At 44.1% G+C, this 19,284-nt stretch overlaps 2 protein-coding genes across 2 annotated transcripts in view; one reads left to right on the top strand and one right to left on the bottom strand.

The window, feature by feature from the left end:
• Positions 1 to 19,284, top strand: part of Rhp (GTP-Rho-binding protein rhophilin) — a 241,708-nt gene that overhangs the window by 38,930 nt on the left and 183,494 nt on the right. The window lies entirely within an intron of this gene.
• LOC135896172 (uncharacterized) overlaps positions 2,808 to 19,284 on the bottom strand; it is a 36,159-nt gene continuing 19,682 nt past the window's right edge. The window contains exons 3-11 of the mRNA XM_070532659.1: positions 14,239 to 14,361; positions 13,920 to 14,021; positions 13,709 to 13,813; positions 13,492 to 13,596; positions 12,898 to 13,002; positions 12,681 to 12,785; positions 10,926 to 10,991; positions 4,362 to 4,598; positions 2,808 to 2,891 (exon numbers count right to left, since the gene is read on the bottom strand). Of these exons, the coding sequence (XP_070388760.1) occupies positions 2,808 to 2,891; positions 4,362 to 4,598; positions 10,926 to 10,991; positions 12,681 to 12,785; positions 12,898 to 13,002; positions 13,492 to 13,596; positions 13,709 to 13,813; positions 13,920 to 14,021; positions 14,239 to 14,361 (1,032 nt within the window). The remainder of the gene's footprint in view (positions 2,892 to 4,361; positions 4,599 to 10,925; positions 10,992 to 12,680; positions 12,786 to 12,897; positions 13,003 to 13,491; positions 13,597 to 13,708; positions 13,814 to 13,919; positions 14,022 to 14,238; positions 14,362 to 19,284) is intronic.

Consider the following 19,284-nt stretch of genomic DNA (forward strand, 5'->3'; position numbering starts at 1 on the left):
TTGCAGGTCAGTGATTCCTGCTTTTGACAGCGCATGTTGCATTTGCGGCACGTAGAACGTGCGTTATTCAAGAATGCATAATCCTAGTTTCAGAACTTCGTGTTCAGTAACAACTTGCTTTTGTGCATATTAAAACACGTGTTGCTCAACTGTTGCTTGTTTCTCGCATTACTCGCGACAGCGCCGACTCTTTTAGGCAGAGCACGTTCGAGGGTCATGCACACCTGCACAGGTGTACCACAATTAATACACACGTGCTGATAGAGATTTACCCAGAATATGTGCATTTTGCTGCCCTCGACATCGACATTTACACAAGCTGCACGCCTGCTTTATACCAACATGTAGTGTTTCATGACCTAGATTGGCACGTCGATGCGCACAGTAGCCGTTAAAGCGCTGCATTCATGTAACGGCGCACCATACAGAGAAGCACACGGGTCTACTAATTAAAAAAAAAAACTAAATAAAACCAGTACTGTGCAAAACTATTTGGAAGGCATTCATCACATGTACAAGTGGAAGTGAAATTTCAAAGTGCACAAAGAGCAAGAAATGCACAATCCTCGCGATTCAGTTTGCATAATGAGTTTATTCAGCAAGTTCTCCAAATTGCGTCTTTGTCTAATACGATTTGAGCGTAGAGAAAAAACATTCGTTTAATTCGGTCACTTTTCCTATAGGCACTTGTGACTGGCAACTGTAAAAGTTTGCACGCCCTGTGTGTTAAGTCCAGAAAAGGTTTGTTCATCTTCAAGCCTTTCATGGGAGGGGTTAAAGATTATTATTTAAATACAACATAGCAAATGCAAACCATTGAATCAACAAGTTGAATGTAAGGAGTTCTGCACCATATAAATGGGACTAATCTAATAAGGAATATATGCATAAGATACTGCTGTGTATTGGTATGAATCAAAGAGAAAGGCGTGGCAATTGTATTCATATAATCAGTTCAATGGAACATTTAAACCATGCAGTAAAAATGTGCATTAAAACAACTTAGATTGGCAACACAATCCATTCTTTTCATCCATTTTTATTTTCCTTTCTTATTCATGTACATCAATTAAGAAGTGTTGATTTCTCCTATGCTTCAATTTCTTTTGGTTTCCTACCGTTTTAACTAGCAGACATTGAGCCCCTGGATAAAAAATGTTTTAATATGTTGCTGTCACGTGACAAAATCACCTAAAATTATGTGACTGTGTTGGAAAACGCCTAATGGAACTAATGTGTGTTTTGTTTATTTCTTATATTGTGGTGGAGAAAGTAAACGTTCAAAGAAGCAACTCGCACCACAAGATAAATGCGTATGAAATTGTATACGTCCCATACAACAGCAGCATATTCTAGCAATAGCCCGATATATTATTTTTTGCAGACTTGTGGAAGCTCTTCTTAAGTGCGCCAGTTTCTTCCTTGCTTTTTTCCACTATGGTTTTTCAAGTGTGAATTATTCTTCCTAAGGCTATCAGAAATATCTCACAGGTACTTATAACTAGATACCACGGATAGTAGATGATGACTGATGCAATGAGTAAAAGGTTCTTCTAGGTATTGATCAGTCAGAGTTCTTTATTTTTAGCATGGGATAAAAAGGTGTTTAATGCAGCCCATTTTAAGGCAAAATGATTTCCTGGTACAGGATTGAAACATCAGCAAACTGCCATATATCCATGACCATATTATGGACAGTGTTATTAACAAATAGCAGATCGAAAAGAGAGGCACGCACAGAACATGTCAGAATACTCAACTGTATAGTAGCGCATGAATTTGTGGCAACCCAAATTAAACACACCTTGTTGTTTACAAAAACAGTATGCTTCATCAAACCGCTGAAGTCATTTCGCAGTATTAGTTTCAACTTCAGTAGCTAATCGATCATTTCATTTTTTATACCCTCAGTGCTTTGACATTGCATAGGGGAATGTTTTTAGACACTTGTGAACAAAAACAATAGACGGAAGTGTGATATAGGAACAATCTTGCAATCAACAAGAACATTTCAACATGCATGTATGAAGAACAGTGAATGCAGGGCTAATGAAGCACTAAATAACGCCACCGGTGCATACGCATTGGAACATCAGCAAAGTCAAAACTTGATGAAAACATAAGCAGGAAAATGAGAAAAAAAAAACAATGAAGGTTTCAGTACACATTCAACACAAACACATATTTGGCATTAGCTTGACTGGAAAAATTGAAATGACGTCATTACTTTCCTTAGTAAATGAAATGTTGCAACAAAATTTTATTGCCCTTTAAATTGAGTCAGTTTTGTGAACATTTGGCGCACTTTACTGCTGTGGAAACTCTGAGTTGTCTCTTTTCCGACATGATAGAGGCGTACATTCAAATAACATTCTGCTACACTTCTTAAAAGATGGACATAATGATTCTCCAGTGGAGAATTATCAAACATGTGTGAGTGTAGCTCTGCAAACAGCTCTCTTTGCTGCAGTGATTCAAGCACTTGGTGTACTAAGTCCTGCAATAGTGTTTTTGATGACAATTTTTTCATATGCACAGCCCATCGAAGAAGAGATTCTGATTTTTGGCAAATTGAAATGACACTCTTTGATGGGTAGTGAAGCCTTCCTCTGCTCTTTCTTTGTATAAATGCAGTGTCTGCTGCTCCAGGTGTACTAAACAATGCCGCTGTGCACTGCTCACACATCAGCTTTTGGCCCAGCTTGTATGCCACGTAGCCAGCGACGTAGGCCACAACACGACTCCCAAAATCACTGATTTTTTCTAGTGATGCAGAGTAATCATGTTCACTGGCTGTTTGTCTCTGCTCAACCACCGACTCCTCGGTCAAAAGCTGCTTCCTCTGTGTGCTTGCATTCAGCACATCGGTTGGTGAACGTCTTCTGGCTGAACTGCATGACAATATTGTAATACTGTCCAGGACTTGACAATTTCCCGAGACATCAGAAAGTTCATTTTGGACTATCACTTTCTTGAATGCTGCCTGAAACTGCTGTGATGTGGGGTTGTCGTTGTGACCGCCGTGTGCTCTAATTAAACCAAAAAGTAATTCCAAATGGTCCTGGCAAATCTTGTGCACTGGAATGTACTGTAGTACTTTCTTTTGAACAACGAGGAAATTATACATGGCTATCACACTCTTCATGCACATAATAAATCCCAAGAACCCAGTCTTCCGCGCTGTTTCTATCAAGTTTCTTCTATTTACAGGCTCTTTCAAAGCGGAAAGGTACTGTACTGCAGTATTAAACATATCTTTTACATTATTTATATTTTCTTTGCACAGTGGCTTCTTCCACTCTCTTTGATTCATACTGCGGGAATTCAACACATCAAAGAGGTTGTTGACAATGACTAAGAATTCCTCGGTTGGTTCTGTATTGGCAAACCCTTCCACGTGCATGATCCTGCATTCAGCAAGTGCCGTCGCCACGGACAGGCTCATCACTTGGGCTGCCAGGCGAACCTTCATCGTTTGCCTTTGCCACTCAATATGAGCCTTTCGCAACTTGTTTGCCAAATGGACACCCTCTTTTTCTTGCAAATTGTGCAGCTTCTCCACATATGCCCAGGATACGACCCTTCCATCTTGGTTGATAAAGTATTTGTGATGAGCAAGAGCATTCCTCACCAACTTCAGCATATGGCAGGGATCTAAAAAGGCTGCAACTGGTTCTTTGGTTGCTGGGTGCTGGAAAGTTGTTTGCAGATTGTCAATATCTGTAAAATTGCAGCCAAGCTCTTGAAGCATTGCTATGTTTGCTGGTGCACCATCACAAGTTATTGAGACAACCATGGCCCCTGCCTCATGTGCAGACAGCAAGCTTTGCTTAACTAGGTTTGCTCGCTGTTCACCTACAATTCCATCTACAAGGAAGTAACCCAGAGGAACCTTCCAGTGCCCATTAATACAGACGACCATTATAACAAAGGCAGCTTTCGCCTGTGGCAAGCAGTCACCTTCGGCTCCTGTGCCCATGTCCACGTAGCCTTCAAAGTGGCCCCCTTGCCATTGGACTTGCTGTCTGATTGACATCTCATCAACTATGAGGCTGCACACTGTTTGATGGCCTCGGGTGCTGTTCTCTGAACACTTCACCTTTAGAGCAGTCGCAGCCTCTTTAGAAAACCCTGCATTCCCATCAATGCTTTCGTACCATTTCCTTAAAGTACGAGGATGTGGTAAGCATGTGTCGAATACCTTCCTCACATAACTGTATGCCCGTGGTGAATAAAAGTTGAGAGTGAGAGCAAATGTTCTCAACTCGGGCGAGTACTCCTTTGGTTTCTGTTGTCCTGTCTGCTTTGCTACCTGTCGGCGAGTACTCCTTTGGTTTCTGTTGTCCTGTCTGCTTTGCTACCTGTCGTTGCAAAAGCTGTTGATTTGCAGCACCAAGACTGTCGAGCACAGAAACCTGTTCTCTGAGCAAAATGTTCTGTGTGGTTAGTGTCTTCAGAACCGATTTTAGTTCGGCATTCTGTTTTTGAAGACGCCGCCTTGATTGCTGCAGTCTTTTGATCGCTTTTCTTGACTGTTGCTGCTGTGAAGCAAGTCTTGCTGCACGAGCTCGCAAGAAAGCTTTCTCAGGGGTGTCGACCTAGAATGCAAAAACTAAGTGTCACAAGGAAAACCCTAATTTATTATATTATAACCATTTTATCAACTAGTAAGCTGTAACACCTGTGCAAACTTAAAGTGCTGTTAACAATGATATAACTAAGCTCAAGGACAGATTTCAGGCTTTATTTTTCCTGCATTCCTGTTCTTTATTCAAGTGGTGTACTGTAGCACGATTAAAAGACTGGACAAACGAAGACACACAGGGACACACAGCGCTGTGTGTCTTCTTTCGCTGTGTGCGCTGTGTGTGTCCCTGTGTGTCTTCTTTTGTCCCGTCTTTTAATCGCACTACCGTACACCCCTTGAATGTGCATTACCAACAAGCCCACACATTGCAACCCTCCTGTTCTTTCTATCCACATGTTGAATATTATGCTCCGAAAAAGAAGAGAAGAAGACGAAGTGAGAAACGAGCGTGGAGCCGAGCGCGCGCCTGCATTTTTTTTAGTTGTTTTTGCAAGCGTCCAATAAAGAAGACGTTCTCTACTTCGGCTCCGCTTCCTGGTTTTCAACATATGGTGCCGTGACCAGGATATCAGACCTACAGTTGAAAACCATACCCGATGAAGCGAGCTACCTGAAGAGGACGACCTACCGACACGATCAACGCGATCACGCTGCGACAGAAGCGAAGAACGATCCACGTCATCACGAGGCCTACCATTCCCGACGTGACGACATGGAAAGAATACGACGGAAGCGTGCTACCGTTCGAGCGGCGGTCACCAGGATCATCAACGACATGACAACTCTTATGCAGACGGAACCACCGCCATATGGTGAGCTGACCGACCATCTTAACCTATTGAAGATAAAGGAAACTATGCTTACGGACCTTGATAACCAAGTAGAAGAGCAGGTTACCGATGATAACCTTGAGGACGAGCTTCTCAGCGTCGGACAGTATCAAGAATCTATCGTCCTCGCGAAGTCCCGCGCTGAACGCATTTTATCCGATCAGCAAACAACGACTACGCGCGAATCTCACGATGACTTTCGTCAAGCACGCGCACACGTTAAGCTACCGAAGCTCGATGTGCCGAAGTTTCATGGTGACCCCATTAAATGGCCGGAATTCTGGGATCAATTTGAGTCTACTATTCACCAGAACCGATATATTACCGACGTAGACAAACTGAAATATCTTCGGAGCTACTTGATGGGTAAAGCGGAAGGTGTCATCAGCGGCCTGTCGACAACTAACGAGAGCTATAGCACAGCTATAGAACTTCTCAAAGAAAGATTCGGTCAGAAGTCACTGATTGTTAACGACCACATGCGTCGCCTTCTAAACCTACGTAAAGTTCGTTCTTGCGAAGATTTCGAAGGGCTTCAAAGGTTGCATGAAGAAGTGCAGACTCGCGTTAGATCCCTGCATAACCTTGGCGTCGAAGAAAAAGAATATGGAGTGCTTCTGAAAACTGCTATAATACAAAATCTTCCGCAAGAAATGGTACTCCGTTATAATCAGCGCATCTTGTCTTCGACAAATACAGGCGTTACTAGTGAAAGTCTAAACGAAATGTCTGTTCTTCTAGACTTCTTGAGCCTTGAAGTAAGAAGCCGGGAACAGACTATAATGATGACTTCTGACAAGAGAGAACAAGCCTCAACAGCAAAACGACAATCTAATGAGCATTTCCAAGGTTCTGCATCTATGCTAACCGTGAAACTGACTCCAGAGAGTTGTATATTATGCGGAGACAAAAATCACTCGGTGGATGTCTGCACAACGGAACTAACATTAGACGAAAAGAAAGAGAAACTAAGGAAATTAGGATGCTGTTTCCGCTGCGCTAGACAATTTCACAAAGCTAAGGAATGCCGAAACTGGAAGAGACTAAGTTGTGCGAAATGCAAAGGGCGACATATCACCACAATGTGCGACCCGAAATGGAAGCAGAAGAATACGGAAACGCAGACAACTGTTTCCAGCTCGTCAACAGACTCGATAAAGTGCACAATTCTTCTGCAGACCGCGCAAGTTTGGGCTCTGGGCACTGGAAGCAAATGCTTTGTAAGAATGTTGGTTGATGGTGGCAGTCAACGCAGCTTTATTACGGAAGAATTATCTAGGAAGCTGAAAGCCACTTTGTTAGCCGAAGAGCAGCTCACCATCTCGGGATTTGGAAACGTTTCAGCACCACGAAAATATTATCGAAGAGTACGAGTCACGCTGCATAGCCAGTACGACTCAAACTCACTAGAAGTTGAGGCGATAGAAGTTCCAGAAATATGCAATGACTTGTCAGCATTGACAGATACAAATGTACTTGCAAGGTTGAAAAGCAAGAACCTACGTTTGGCTGACGTCAACGCAGTTCAGGTCTCACCTGAGCCTGGAATAAGCATCCTTATAGGTGCCGACTATTACTGGAAGCTTGTCAGCGGAAGAATTCATCGACTGGACGACTCCTTGACCGCCATCGAAACTGTCATGGGATGGACACTTCATGGAGATACCAGAAGTCCACGTAAGTTCTATAAACCGGAAACCGTAAGGAACTTCAACATATGGCTAACGGAAGACAATGTTTCCCAGCAACTGAGGTTTTCCTGGGAAATTGAACATCTGGGACTGACTAATACCCCTGTCACACTGGTAGTTTTAATGTCATTCGAACCGAATGGCATTAGCATCGAATGACATTATTCGGTTGCTACACAGCGATATTTAATGTCATTAGCACCGAATGACTTCGGCAATCGAATGAGTTCGAGAAACTCATTCGGCTTCGCACTCGGAGCGAATGTGTACTCTCAACCCCAGAAACAAAGCAAAACAGGACACAGTATTTGCAAATTGAAAACCGTAATCGTATAGAAACAATAACGTTTGCGTGTTTTAATGGACTTGTTACTCTAAAGAGACAAAATCTGTGCGGCAGGCTGTCGCAAAATGTTGTTACTCTCCTGCTCAGTAGCGTCTGGCCGCCGTCCATGCCGCCGTCCATGTTGCCGCCACTCTGCTCGTCGGTCATAGAACGTCTAATCGCTTCCTCTGATTATTATGCCTTGCTCGTAATGCAAAGTACGCAGCAACTTATCGCATCACCTCCTGCAACTTAGCGCCGTCGTCCAGCGTCGACATGTCAGCCATTTTGTTTGTTTTCAATTTATCGGCTACTCAGGTGGCTAAGCCTTGTTTTGGCTTATAGTGGCCACATAGTCTGAAATAGAACAACTTTTTTTACACGCATTACTAAAATATTTTTTTTTTCAGTGAAGTGACGTTCCAAAAATATATTTAAAGTTATGGAATGCTTATGCAAGCACTTTATACCTACCTTGTTCTATTTTAGTTGCGACGTTTTTTTCGGAATCATCGCCATTGATATCGCCACCGAATGACATTAATTTTTCGAGTGTAGCAGCTCCGGGGGGCGAATGACATTCGTTGCATCGAATGCCATTCGATTCGAATGACATTAAAACTCCCAGTGTGACAGGGGTATAACGAAGACAGACTTTCGAAAGATGACGAACACGTACTGAAGAACTTCGTGGAAACAACTATCAGAAACAATGGTCACGATAAAGTTGAACTGCCGTGGCGCAGCAATTGTTCCCAGCCTAAAAATCACCGGGATATCACGTTAAAGAGGCTGGAGACCTTGCAGAGAACACTACATCGAGAACCAGAGTTTCAGAAGGAATATGACACTGCCATTACGAGCTATGATAACAAAGACTACGCTGAGAAGGTCCCAATGGACAGTAGGAGTGAACATATCACGTACTATATGCCACACCGAGCAGTAGTGCGATGCGACAGAACGACGACTGAAGTACGGATGGTATCCGACGCCTCTTCTCATGCTACGGAGTCACCTTCACTCAACGACGTCTTGTGTGCAGGGCCGAATTCGAGCCCCAACATCCTCGAATTACTGATGAAGTTTCGCAGCTTCAAGATTGGAATTTCTGCCGACATCGAAAAAGCGTTTCTTCAAGTATGCCTGGTGGAATACGACCGAGACGCGTTTCGTTACTTCTGGTTTGAAGAAGGATCTTCCAATATTTACGAACTGCGCATCACAAGGGTTCCTTTTGGTGCCTGCAGCAGTCCCTCTCTCCTTGCTACAACTCTGCGACACCACTTCCAAGTGGTAGAAGACAAATACCCTTCTACTGCCAAACTATTGAAAGGTCTTCACAGAAAGGCGGCCACCAATAGTGTGTCGGCTACTCAAGGACAGTCATGGAATTCTTGGGCCGAAACTATCTGCTTCAGGAGTCCGGAAAACGAAGAGGCCGATACAGAGGCAGAGACAGAGAAAAGAGAAAGCGATGCCATGAAATTAAGAAAAGAGGATATGGGACTTCTCGTATTTTGCCTAGCGTGGAATGATTTCTATTTAGTTGTGTGTGAAATATGTAACCAAGTCACAAAACCACACGCTCTGCGAAATCACTTGGAGCAGCGGCATGGGAGCACCGACACCTTTGGTAGGGGTGACGACACTGCTGACACGTCCGTGCTCCAACCGGCGGGTGGAAGGAAGTCCTCGGGGCACAGCTCCTTGTCATTGCCGTCCTCATCGTCGTCTTCAACGTTATCGTCTTCCGCCCTGCGACGCTCGAGCGGGCCTACCGGGCGCCCGTCGTCAACAGCAAAGGCTTCATCTGGGTCCGCACTGTCAGGGAGGCACAGCAGTGGGGTGAAAAGACTAAAACGCAGCAACCACACGCTGGCCCCCGTTGTCCAGGTGGAGCGAATGCCACTTCCACGACAGCCTCAAGCCATGGCCGCCCGCAACAGCTCGCCAGGCCTTGAAAAGGAATTACCTTCACCCCAACAGCCACCACCTTTAACCCCTAGAGGGCTAGGAATGCTGTCTGGGCCGGGGCCAGGGCAGGCCAGTCACATAACACCCGACGCATGCACCAGCAGTACGTCAGCAATGGTGGCTGCGACGACTTCCACTGCGGCACCTACGCCCATCAGGAAGACATGCCAGCAATGGTTCCACCACGAACACAAAGTGCTCATGGTGCCGACGGCTTTGCCGACGGCAAAGTTCGCTCATGCAAAGTGCGCACTTCTAGTGGCAACACGTTGCGGAGACCGGCACAGATGCGGTACCACCTAGAATCTGCTGGACAAGCTCCGTCTTGAAAAGAAACAAGCATAGGCAAATTGTTCGGCCGGGAGCTGTTGAATATTATGCTCCGAAAAAGAAGAGAAGAAGACGAAGTGAGAAACGAGCGTGGAGCCGAGCGCGCGCCTGCATTTTTTTTAGTTGTTTTTGCAAGCGTCCAATAAAGAAGACGTTCTCTACTTCGGCTCCGCTTCCTGGTTTTCAACACCACATTCATGCTAAAAAATGCGTCAAACTTACACATGCATGACAACCATCTGCCATCATATCATGGTCTCCTCAAAGAACATCTTACCATGACTAGCCAACCAGTTTTGTGAGCTCAAACCACAGATATTAATACACTTAATATTATATGCATTTATTGATTGATACATCATGCAGATAAATACAGCATGTGTAGTTAGTATGCATTGTCTGGAATCAAATTATGCCCTTACATACATATCCCTGTCTGCTGTTGTTGAATTACACTGAACTCAATAAATGCTTATTTTTTATGAACATAATTTTTTATATTGCCCATGACACGGAGCACAGTTCTTCATCTTGGGCTAGATTACTCACAGACAGACTATAATTGTACAAGGAATTAAAATTAATATTTAACTAATTAAGTTTTTTATCTAATTACTGTGCAGCACACATTGCAATTTATCACTTGTAGCCGATCCCTTCGGAAGTCATCTGCTCCAAGTGAATTATGAAGACGCCAGTTTTGGGATATGCATTCTCAAGTTTCATGACGAACTGCTTTGGTGTTCCAGCAGTTTTTTTGTGCCTCAGTGTGTAAAGAGACATTGTGAAGAAAAGTAAGCAGACGAGCAGTGCATTTTCATCGCAAGTTTGACGGTGCTTATTTCAAAAGGTATGCAAGTTTAAAAATTCATTCCAAGTGGATGTGCCTTGTGAAATCACCGGCTTCAGTTTGTATATTGCAATATGTAGGCTAAACTTATTAGCTTGAGTGGAATTTTGTTAATTATTCAATTATGGTTTTTAATGTCTTATGTGATTAATTGTCACCTCTTCCAAGCCATGCAGATCGATGAGTATAATTTTGCTGTTTCGCCACAGGTGATTTAAAAAAAATGATAATGTCAAAATAAGGATGCCCGGTTACTAGAACTGCTCACATTCATTTACTTGGATGCACATACATTGCTTTGGTAAGATATTTTCCATCTGTAGATCTGCCTTACCTTTGCCAGCTTCCTCTTTTTTGGCGTTGTTAGAGCAGCTTCCACATTCGATGACCTTTGTAGTTTCTGCAGAAGCAGTTGATAGCACCTCATTAATTAATGGTTAAATGATTTGCAATGAGCACAAGTACTTATATTTACTGGGACTTGCATCGCCAATTATGGCAGACACTACTGTACCCTTAATGCGATTTGACTAACACGTGAGATGATGACTGATAACACTACTGACCCTGTTACAATGAATGCACAGCACTAGTTGTTGCATGAGCAATGCACCTCAAGGTAGCAACATGATTGATCATGAGATGGTGGACTGAAGTTTCTTAAAAACAACATTACACTACAGAATTTTTTACTGTTGCTAACTTGTAGAAGCATACTGCAACCAATATGAAAGCTGCATGCTAAGTTCATCCTATGAAAAAAGGGAAGTGTCAGTGAATCATGAGGTGTATATTGTGGGTGCTCCATATTATTATTATTATTATTATTATTATTATTATTATTATTATTATTATTATTATTATTATTATTATTATTATTTCAGATACTGTCAATCCCAGCGGGATTTTTACAGGTTGGGCATAGATTATACACTCACAAATAGTGATAAAAACAGGTTTACATGATTTCAACTATATTTGCAATCGACACGAAGCAGATATACACATATGGTAGGAAATAAAACAAGGGTACATTTCATTTGGCAAAAGGGGGTGACATTACATAGGCAAATACAATGCTCATACAGATTTCATTTTATACAATGACATGAGTGGGGTTATTTCCGGCTAACATAATCTAATTATTGCACAACAGCTCTTCTACAAGGGTTATAAATTTCGGCAACGATGTGCTAGTCGTTATGAAGGGGTCCAGGCTATTCCATTCTCTTATTGCAAGAGGAAAGAACGAATATCTAAAACAGTCAGTGCGAAATGCATACTCTTTAAGTGTTAATGAATGCTTATGGCGGGAAAGTCTGGTGTCAGCTAGGGATATATACAAAGAAGTATTTATTCGTAATGCATTGTGTATTAATTGGAACAATAATTTAAGTCTTGCTAGCTTGGCACGGTTTTGCAGAGTAGGAATACCGGCTTGTTTTAGCAGTTGGGTAGGTGAATCGCTATTCTTGTAGTTGTTAAAGATGAATCTAATTACCTTTCGCTGCACTCCTTCTAGTTTGTTAATAAGCTGTTGTGTATAAGGAAACCAAATTGTGTTACCATATTCGAGAACTGGGCGAATAAATGCGTTATATGATAGCAGTTTAATTTCCGGTGGCGCAGCTCGAAGTCTTCACACTATCACTTCATACCACACTATCACGAGTGCGTGACTGCATGTAACAGGCTAACGCCCTCCAAACATGAGTACCAAACAATCAGCACTAATCAGCCATGTTTTCAAAGCAGATCTGTAAGCTTGCATGTATGCCCTTGCTAGCTTGAATCAGTTTCTCGAGAGTAATAGCAATCATATAGGTTTTATTAGGTAATAGCTTTATCAAAAATTAGTTGGGCCCACAAACCTGTTACATATTTCTGCTACTTTCATTTTTGTATTGATTGTGATCAAACGGGAGGAGGACAGAACTTCACAGTCACTACACCACTGTCTTGTGACTAGAATACCTTAAGCTAGGCTAGTTCATGCACCCCTTAACATCAGAATAATGCAAGCACAGAACTAAATGGAAAGTGCTAACTATGTTAGCATAGCCTTTTTTTACAGAAAAGACGTGTTTACCTGCACTGGTGTCACCTCCAATTGAAGAACAGCAGCTAGGCTGGATGGGTCGGTGACATAGAGGCTCTCCTGTACTTGACTGTTGTCTCCAGTATCCATTGCAGCCTGGTAGCAAGAGCACATGCCAGCCATTTCCGTTTAAACTTCAATTGCAACCACTGTATGCTTATAACACAATAAAAGTGTTGGGTGAATTGCACAAAGAATAGATGCTCACCTGCGCAAGTTGTGGCTCAATAGGAACACTGGTACTTAGGCCAGATGGACCGGGCTCAGACAGGCTGGTCTGGACTGCAGTTTCATATTCCAAATCCATGGCAGCCTGAAAACAAGAGTGCTTATGTATATCAGCTGTTTGCCTTACAACACAGTAACACACTACTGCCTTCCTGAAGTACTCAGCAAACATGTAGGAAAGAAAGCAGCTATGTATTTAAAATAGTTCATCTATAGGTTTGTGTGTATTGACAGAACAGTGACCGCACTCACTCAATGTTGAACTCATGCAAGAATGCTAGCTTGAATCAGTTTCTTCAGCAGTCATATAGATTTTATTAGGTATTAGCGTTATGAAAAATTAGTTGGGCCCACAAACCTGTTACATATTTCCGCTACTTTCATTTTTGTATTGATTGTGATCAAACGGGAGGAGGACAGAACTTCAGTCTCTAAACCACTGTCTTGTGACTAGAATACCTTAAGCTAGGCTAGTTCATGCACCCCTTAACATCAGAATAATGCAAGCACAGAAATAAATGGAAAGTGCTAACTATGTTTGCATAGCCTTTTTTTACAGAAAAGACGTGTTTACCTGCACTGGTGTCACCTCCAATTGAAGAACAGCAGCTAGGCTGGATGGGTCGGTGACATAGAGGCTCTCCTGTACTTGACTGTTGTCTCCAGTATCCATTGCAGCCTGGTAGCAAGAGCACATGCCAGCCATTTCCGTTTAAACTTCAATTGCAACCACTGTATGCTTATAACACAATAAATGTGTTGGGTGAATTGCACATAGAATAGATACTCACCTGCGCAAGTTGTGGCTCAATAGGAACACTGGTACTTAGGCCAGATGGACCGGGCTCAGACAGGTTGGTCTGGACTGCAGTTTCATATTCCAAATCCATGGCAGCCTGAAAACAAGAGTGCTTATTGTAATCAGCTGTATGGCCTAAACTGCCTACTTGAAGTACTACAAAGGTGTAGGAAAAGTGCAACACAGAAGGAAATAATGTGCACCTGTTCAAACGTAGTCTGACTGTAGAGACCAGCACCTAAGCCAGACAAACCAGGGGTAGGTAGGCTGGCCTGAGCTGAGCGTTCATCAAAACTTGTGGCAACCTGAGGGCAAGACATCAATGAGTAAATAACCGCTTCAAGTAAAACTGTGCGGCATGACTTGGACTAAGCGAGACGTGGAATTTACAGGGATGAGCGTGCGATAGCCGCATTCATCCCTATTAGGCGTTGTGCAGTCTTTGATATGTGCCAAATGGCCTGATACAATTTTTTGTTCAATAGCAACTGCTGACTATTATTAGCGAATTGAAATGTTCACCTGTGCAAGCACCATCAAGCCTTCATCACATCCTTGCGTGAGTTGAGAGGATGCAGAGTGCGAGTGTGCAACATGGCTTGTTGCATCAGATGCACTGTCACCTTGGTAAACTGGATGAGGCAGCTGGGAGGTTGCAAACTTCATATTAATAATGTTACACATGATAAGGAAGGGATGTCAAATAGCAGTAACTGAATATGTGCTTGGCCACTTTGGGACTACTAACAACATATCCTTTGTTTGCTCTCACAAAATTATTTGGCATGGTTTGCCAAGATTACTTCTGAAATTGTGCTTTCAGTAGAAAGTTTAAAATGCATGCAGTTAATTTTTTTCCATCACTCCAACTCGTGTACTGGGTGCCACGAATAACCAGAGAAGCAGGGACGATATGCATAATTAAAAGTTATGAGAAACATATAGAGTTTTAACTCGTGTTAAAGTTGGAAAACTTGTATAGTGAGCACTGTATACTGCTGAAAATTAGGGGTGTGCGAATATCGAAATTTTCGAATACGAATCGAATACGAATAAGGCGAAAAACTGTCTTCGAATATCGAATCGAATATCGAATATATGTGTAGTATTAAAATATTGCAAAACGAGGTAACAATAGCTTTATTACCCTTTTAAAAATAATATTGCATTTTAAGAGGCTGCTTCAGGTTAAAGAGGCACTCATTATAGGTAATGCACTCAGGTAATGTCAGGCAATGCTCTGTGAGGTAAACGCTTGTTACAGATTATCGCGAAGGAAAATTGACTGCTCAACATGTTCAGAAAGTAAGGGCTCTCTATGCACTGTGACAACATTTGTTCAGGTAACACTTTCTAGGTGCATATTTTATTGCGCATACTTACAGAGCACAAAAGTACATCATATATTGTTATGAAAGAGCCCTGGAATAAAGCTTGGTAAAAAAAAAATCGAAACTGATCATGTCTCACGGGCCTGATGCAGATAGACTGGAACAGAGCGTACACATTCATAGTAGGGTTCGTTACAGCACTTAAGATCACAGTGCTGTGACGCTGTGTCGTCGTTTTGTACCTTCTTTTGTCCTTGTTTTGTGTTGCGCTGTGACGAACCTTACTATGAATCCCAACAAACTGGCCCAACTTGCCGTCTTGATGCAGAGCATACAGATATTGAGCGGATCATCTGAAGCTCTCAGTGAATAAACATGTTCTTAGGAGAATGTGGAGCAAGCATATAATGCGTTAATTGCTAAATTATTCACAGTGTCCGAATATTCGCCGTTTCGACCATTATTCGGCCGTCCTCGAATATTCGGGAATTGACGAATATGCATTTCTGGAATCGAATACTCTTCGAATAAGGAAAATATTTGATTCGTATTCGAAATTTCGAATATTCGCACACCCCTACTGAAAATTTATTTATTTGTTTCGGTAAGTCGGTTGATTGTGTGTAAATTTGCTTTCTAAAATTTATCCTCTACTAAAATTCTGGTCGCATACAGGTATCAGCATTGTTTACCAGTTTAAAGAAAGCCCCCCCCCCCCCTCTTCCTTATATGCATTTGTGTATGTATTGCAAGAGCCATGCCACATAAGAAGCATCAGTTCTCACCAAGAGCGTCGGCACTGCATGTCCCCGCAGACGGACTCTACTTGGCGACGTGCGATCTATATGTTCATCCCGAAAGTGAGTTGAACAAATGCGGGCTTGCTTCTTAGGCTCTCGATCAACTCTGGAGGATGGCCAAATTGCCTCTATCCACTTTTTCCGACGAACGGTGTCACCGGGAAACCTGATAATGAAGAATCACGCGCATATGTATTAGATGATAACTTATACTGTGCGAATAAAATATTTTACTGTTATACTATAACTATAGAATTATTATCGCTATGTGAATGCGTGTATAATAAGTTCTAGTTTTTCCTCCGATAAAACACCAACCACATAAGGAAATTTACTTACACGTGGAAAGATATGGGCGGTCCACTTGTCGGCGTGCGCGACTTGCATCCTGGCACACAACAACTAGGCATTGGATGAGCGGATACCTAGGCAAGCGTCCGCACAACTCGTGCGCGGAACGAAAACTGAAAAAACGGTGCCTTTCGCGCATCGTTCGCTGGGAAAGAAACGCAGAAAATGCAGTCATGGCCAGTCGACTCTTCATCCGGGACGGCTGCTTTGACTTATTAAGGAACGAATCCTCCCTACCACAAGCTTATCTCATCTGTGCGTGCGAGAAGCGCAGGGAAGTGAAGGTTAGCGGATGCGCTGCAAGAATACACAAGGCGCCACAGAACGTACACCTGCGAACACGTCGAACGGCTAGCTATTCCATGCTCCCACGTAGGCCGGGTCCACGCGCGTATTGTTCGGCACCGTGCGCCGGCCAGTCGACTCTTCATCCGGGAAGATGGGAAAGAAGCGGCTGCTTTGACTTATTAAGGAAATAATTCTCCCTACCGCAGGCGTACCTTATCTGTGCGCGCGCGAAGCGCAGGGAAGGTCAGCGGATGCGCCGCAAGAGTGAGGAAGGCTCCACAGAGCGTACCTGCGAACACAGCAAACGGCTGTTTCATGGTCGCAGGTGGGCCGGTTCCACGCGCGTACTGTTCTGCATTGTGCGCCGGCTATCGCAAAACTTTGGTTCCGTGACGCTTCACTTACCGTGCGAAGAAGGCACCTCAAGCCGCAGTCAATGAACCTAAACGTGGAGTCAGAAACGACATTCTGCCTCCTCGCCGGCGCGCTGTCGAAGTGATGCGCGGCCACCCGAAGTTTGTTCAATAAAGCACGACGATTCCTCAAGCGAGAATGTGTTTGTGCTCATAAACTCCAAATGGATCGCAAATGGGTTGGTGTGTCGTACGTGTCTGCAGTGCGTTCTTGCGGTGCAGTAAGAATGCGTACATCTTTTTTCGCATCGCCAGACGTCTAGCTCGCAAGACCGTATGAGAGCCCCAGGAAGCCCAAGCAGAGAAAAGCAAGTAGAAGGCAGCGATAAAGGGGACCTTTTTTTAAAAAACACGCAAGCGCTGGGTAGCGGCCGGTACCTGCGGTTAATGAGAAGAGTTCAGTTGGTTGGCCTTATATTTAAGGCATGTTTATTTTCATAATAGCCGGTAAAAGCAGCCGATTCGACCTCACGGCCCAATTTGCGAAGTTCATTATGAACTTCTTTTAACATGGGTTCGGCAACGGCAACGCAATGAGACATCGCGATTGTTTAGTATTGCTGCGGAGCGAGCGAGCGCGCTCCGTGCGCGAAACCACGCGCAGCGCGGCGCACGTGGTTTCGCGAAAGATGTAAACAAGAGAGGAGGGTGGCACAAAAGGCGGAGCATCGCCACGAGCAACGCCAACTTCCGGCTTCACTTTTGCTTCACAAAGAGTGACGTCAGGGCCTCTCCTTAGTTTCCTTCCTCCGTGGGGACATGCATCCTAGCTATTGAAGCAGTTGATGGCTTGTGCGCAGCAGACGACGGAAGCGAGAAGCGTTTTCGACGAAATAATCATACGCTTTGAGATAGCTGCTTTATTTCTACTGCGGAGGAAAACTGTTTTGTTCTGCCGATAACGCTATATTCAGTGCCTTCATTTCAATTTCTTAGGCGAAACGTCAAGTTGGCGTCACGTTACGTAAGCAAAACGGGGCCACCAGCGCCATTTTGTTTGCGTCGCGCCTACGTCATGCATCGAAGAAAATGGCGGAATGTCCAGAATAGCGCCCTCGCTGTCAAAACGCTGGTGTGAGCAAGCGCAGCAGCAGCGAGCGAAGTGACCGTCATGTGATCTAAAACGCTCTAACACAAGAGCGGCCAGAGCATAGCACGCTCGAAGGTGTGATCCGTCCGCAGAACCCTTTTAAGATACGGTGCGCGCGGCCGTGCAAAGTACGCGCTCGTTGGCGGAATCGAAGCGCTGCCTACCCCGCTTTCCTCCATATTGGCCTCGAGCTCCACCACTGGAAAAGCTGGCGCCACCGTCGGCGTGACGTGCTAGGAGGGATCACGTGGACATAGCGGCCGCGTCGGCTGCTTCGGGCGCGCCGAAGCGAGCTGAAAACGAGTTTAAATTCCCTCGTACGCTGCGGTTTTCATTTAGTGGCGAAATTTTCCCGCTTCGAGTGTCTCCTTTACAACGCTTGAAAGCACTACAATATGTAGTGGCTGCGTTTGAAGGCGCGCGACATGGTAGGCTACTGCTCGGTGCCGCAGGGCCGGACGCACGTAACGGAGGCCGGTGTCAGCCTTATTCACACATAGCCGCAGGACAAGAAGCTGTGTGAAGCTTGGCTCGCGAAACATAAAACCGGCAAACAGTCATCGGCTACAACTCGGGTATGCAGCAAGCACAGACGCGAGGAAGATTTCTGCTACGGCGCCCGGTCTGCGATGTTCTGAAAACGCGCACTGAGACGCACGCCCGAGTCCCCTGCCCGACTAATGTCATGACGGTTTGGTCTATGAACTTGTCGATACTATAGATACTGGCAAGTTCAGTGGAGTGGAAAGGTAGCGGTAAGAAGCACATTTAAAGAAAGCATGGCATATGGTCATGTTTGTGTTATGAATTAATGCACTGGATTACAAAAAAGGAGCAGCGGGAAATTGCGCGCTGAGAACGCCGATAAACATACAGTGCGACGCAACTCGAGAAATAGTATCGAAAGGTCAAAGAATTTTGAAGAAAAAAAAGATTGTATCCTCGCGACGGCACATCAGTCCCCGTAGGCGTCGAAGTCTCTACAATGAAATTATTTTTGAACAGCTCTGATAGCGCCCACGCAACAATGGTTGCTTGTATACTGTCAAATGCTCATATTCTGCGGCCTGAAGCTCATGGCACGGTGCGAAAACGCGCGCGCGGAGAAAGCGAAACAGTGCGCGGACAAGCATGCAGACGCGCAGTCGGTCGCTGCGAATCTACGCGATCGCTGCATTGAGGCTTCATTCTATTACGCTCCATTTAGTTATACAAACACTATAAGAACATATTTCACATAGTTTGCTCTCAGCGTTTACCTACCTTTCACGCAAGTAGCCGGTTCGGCAGACTCC

Source organism: Dermacentor albipictus, chromosome 1 (assembly GCF_038994185.2).
Source record: "Dermacentor albipictus isolate Rhodes 1998 colony chromosome 1, USDA_Dalb.pri_finalv2, whole genome shotgun sequence".
NCBI lineage: Eukaryota > Metazoa > Arthropoda > Arachnida > Ixodida > Ixodidae > Dermacentor > Dermacentor albipictus.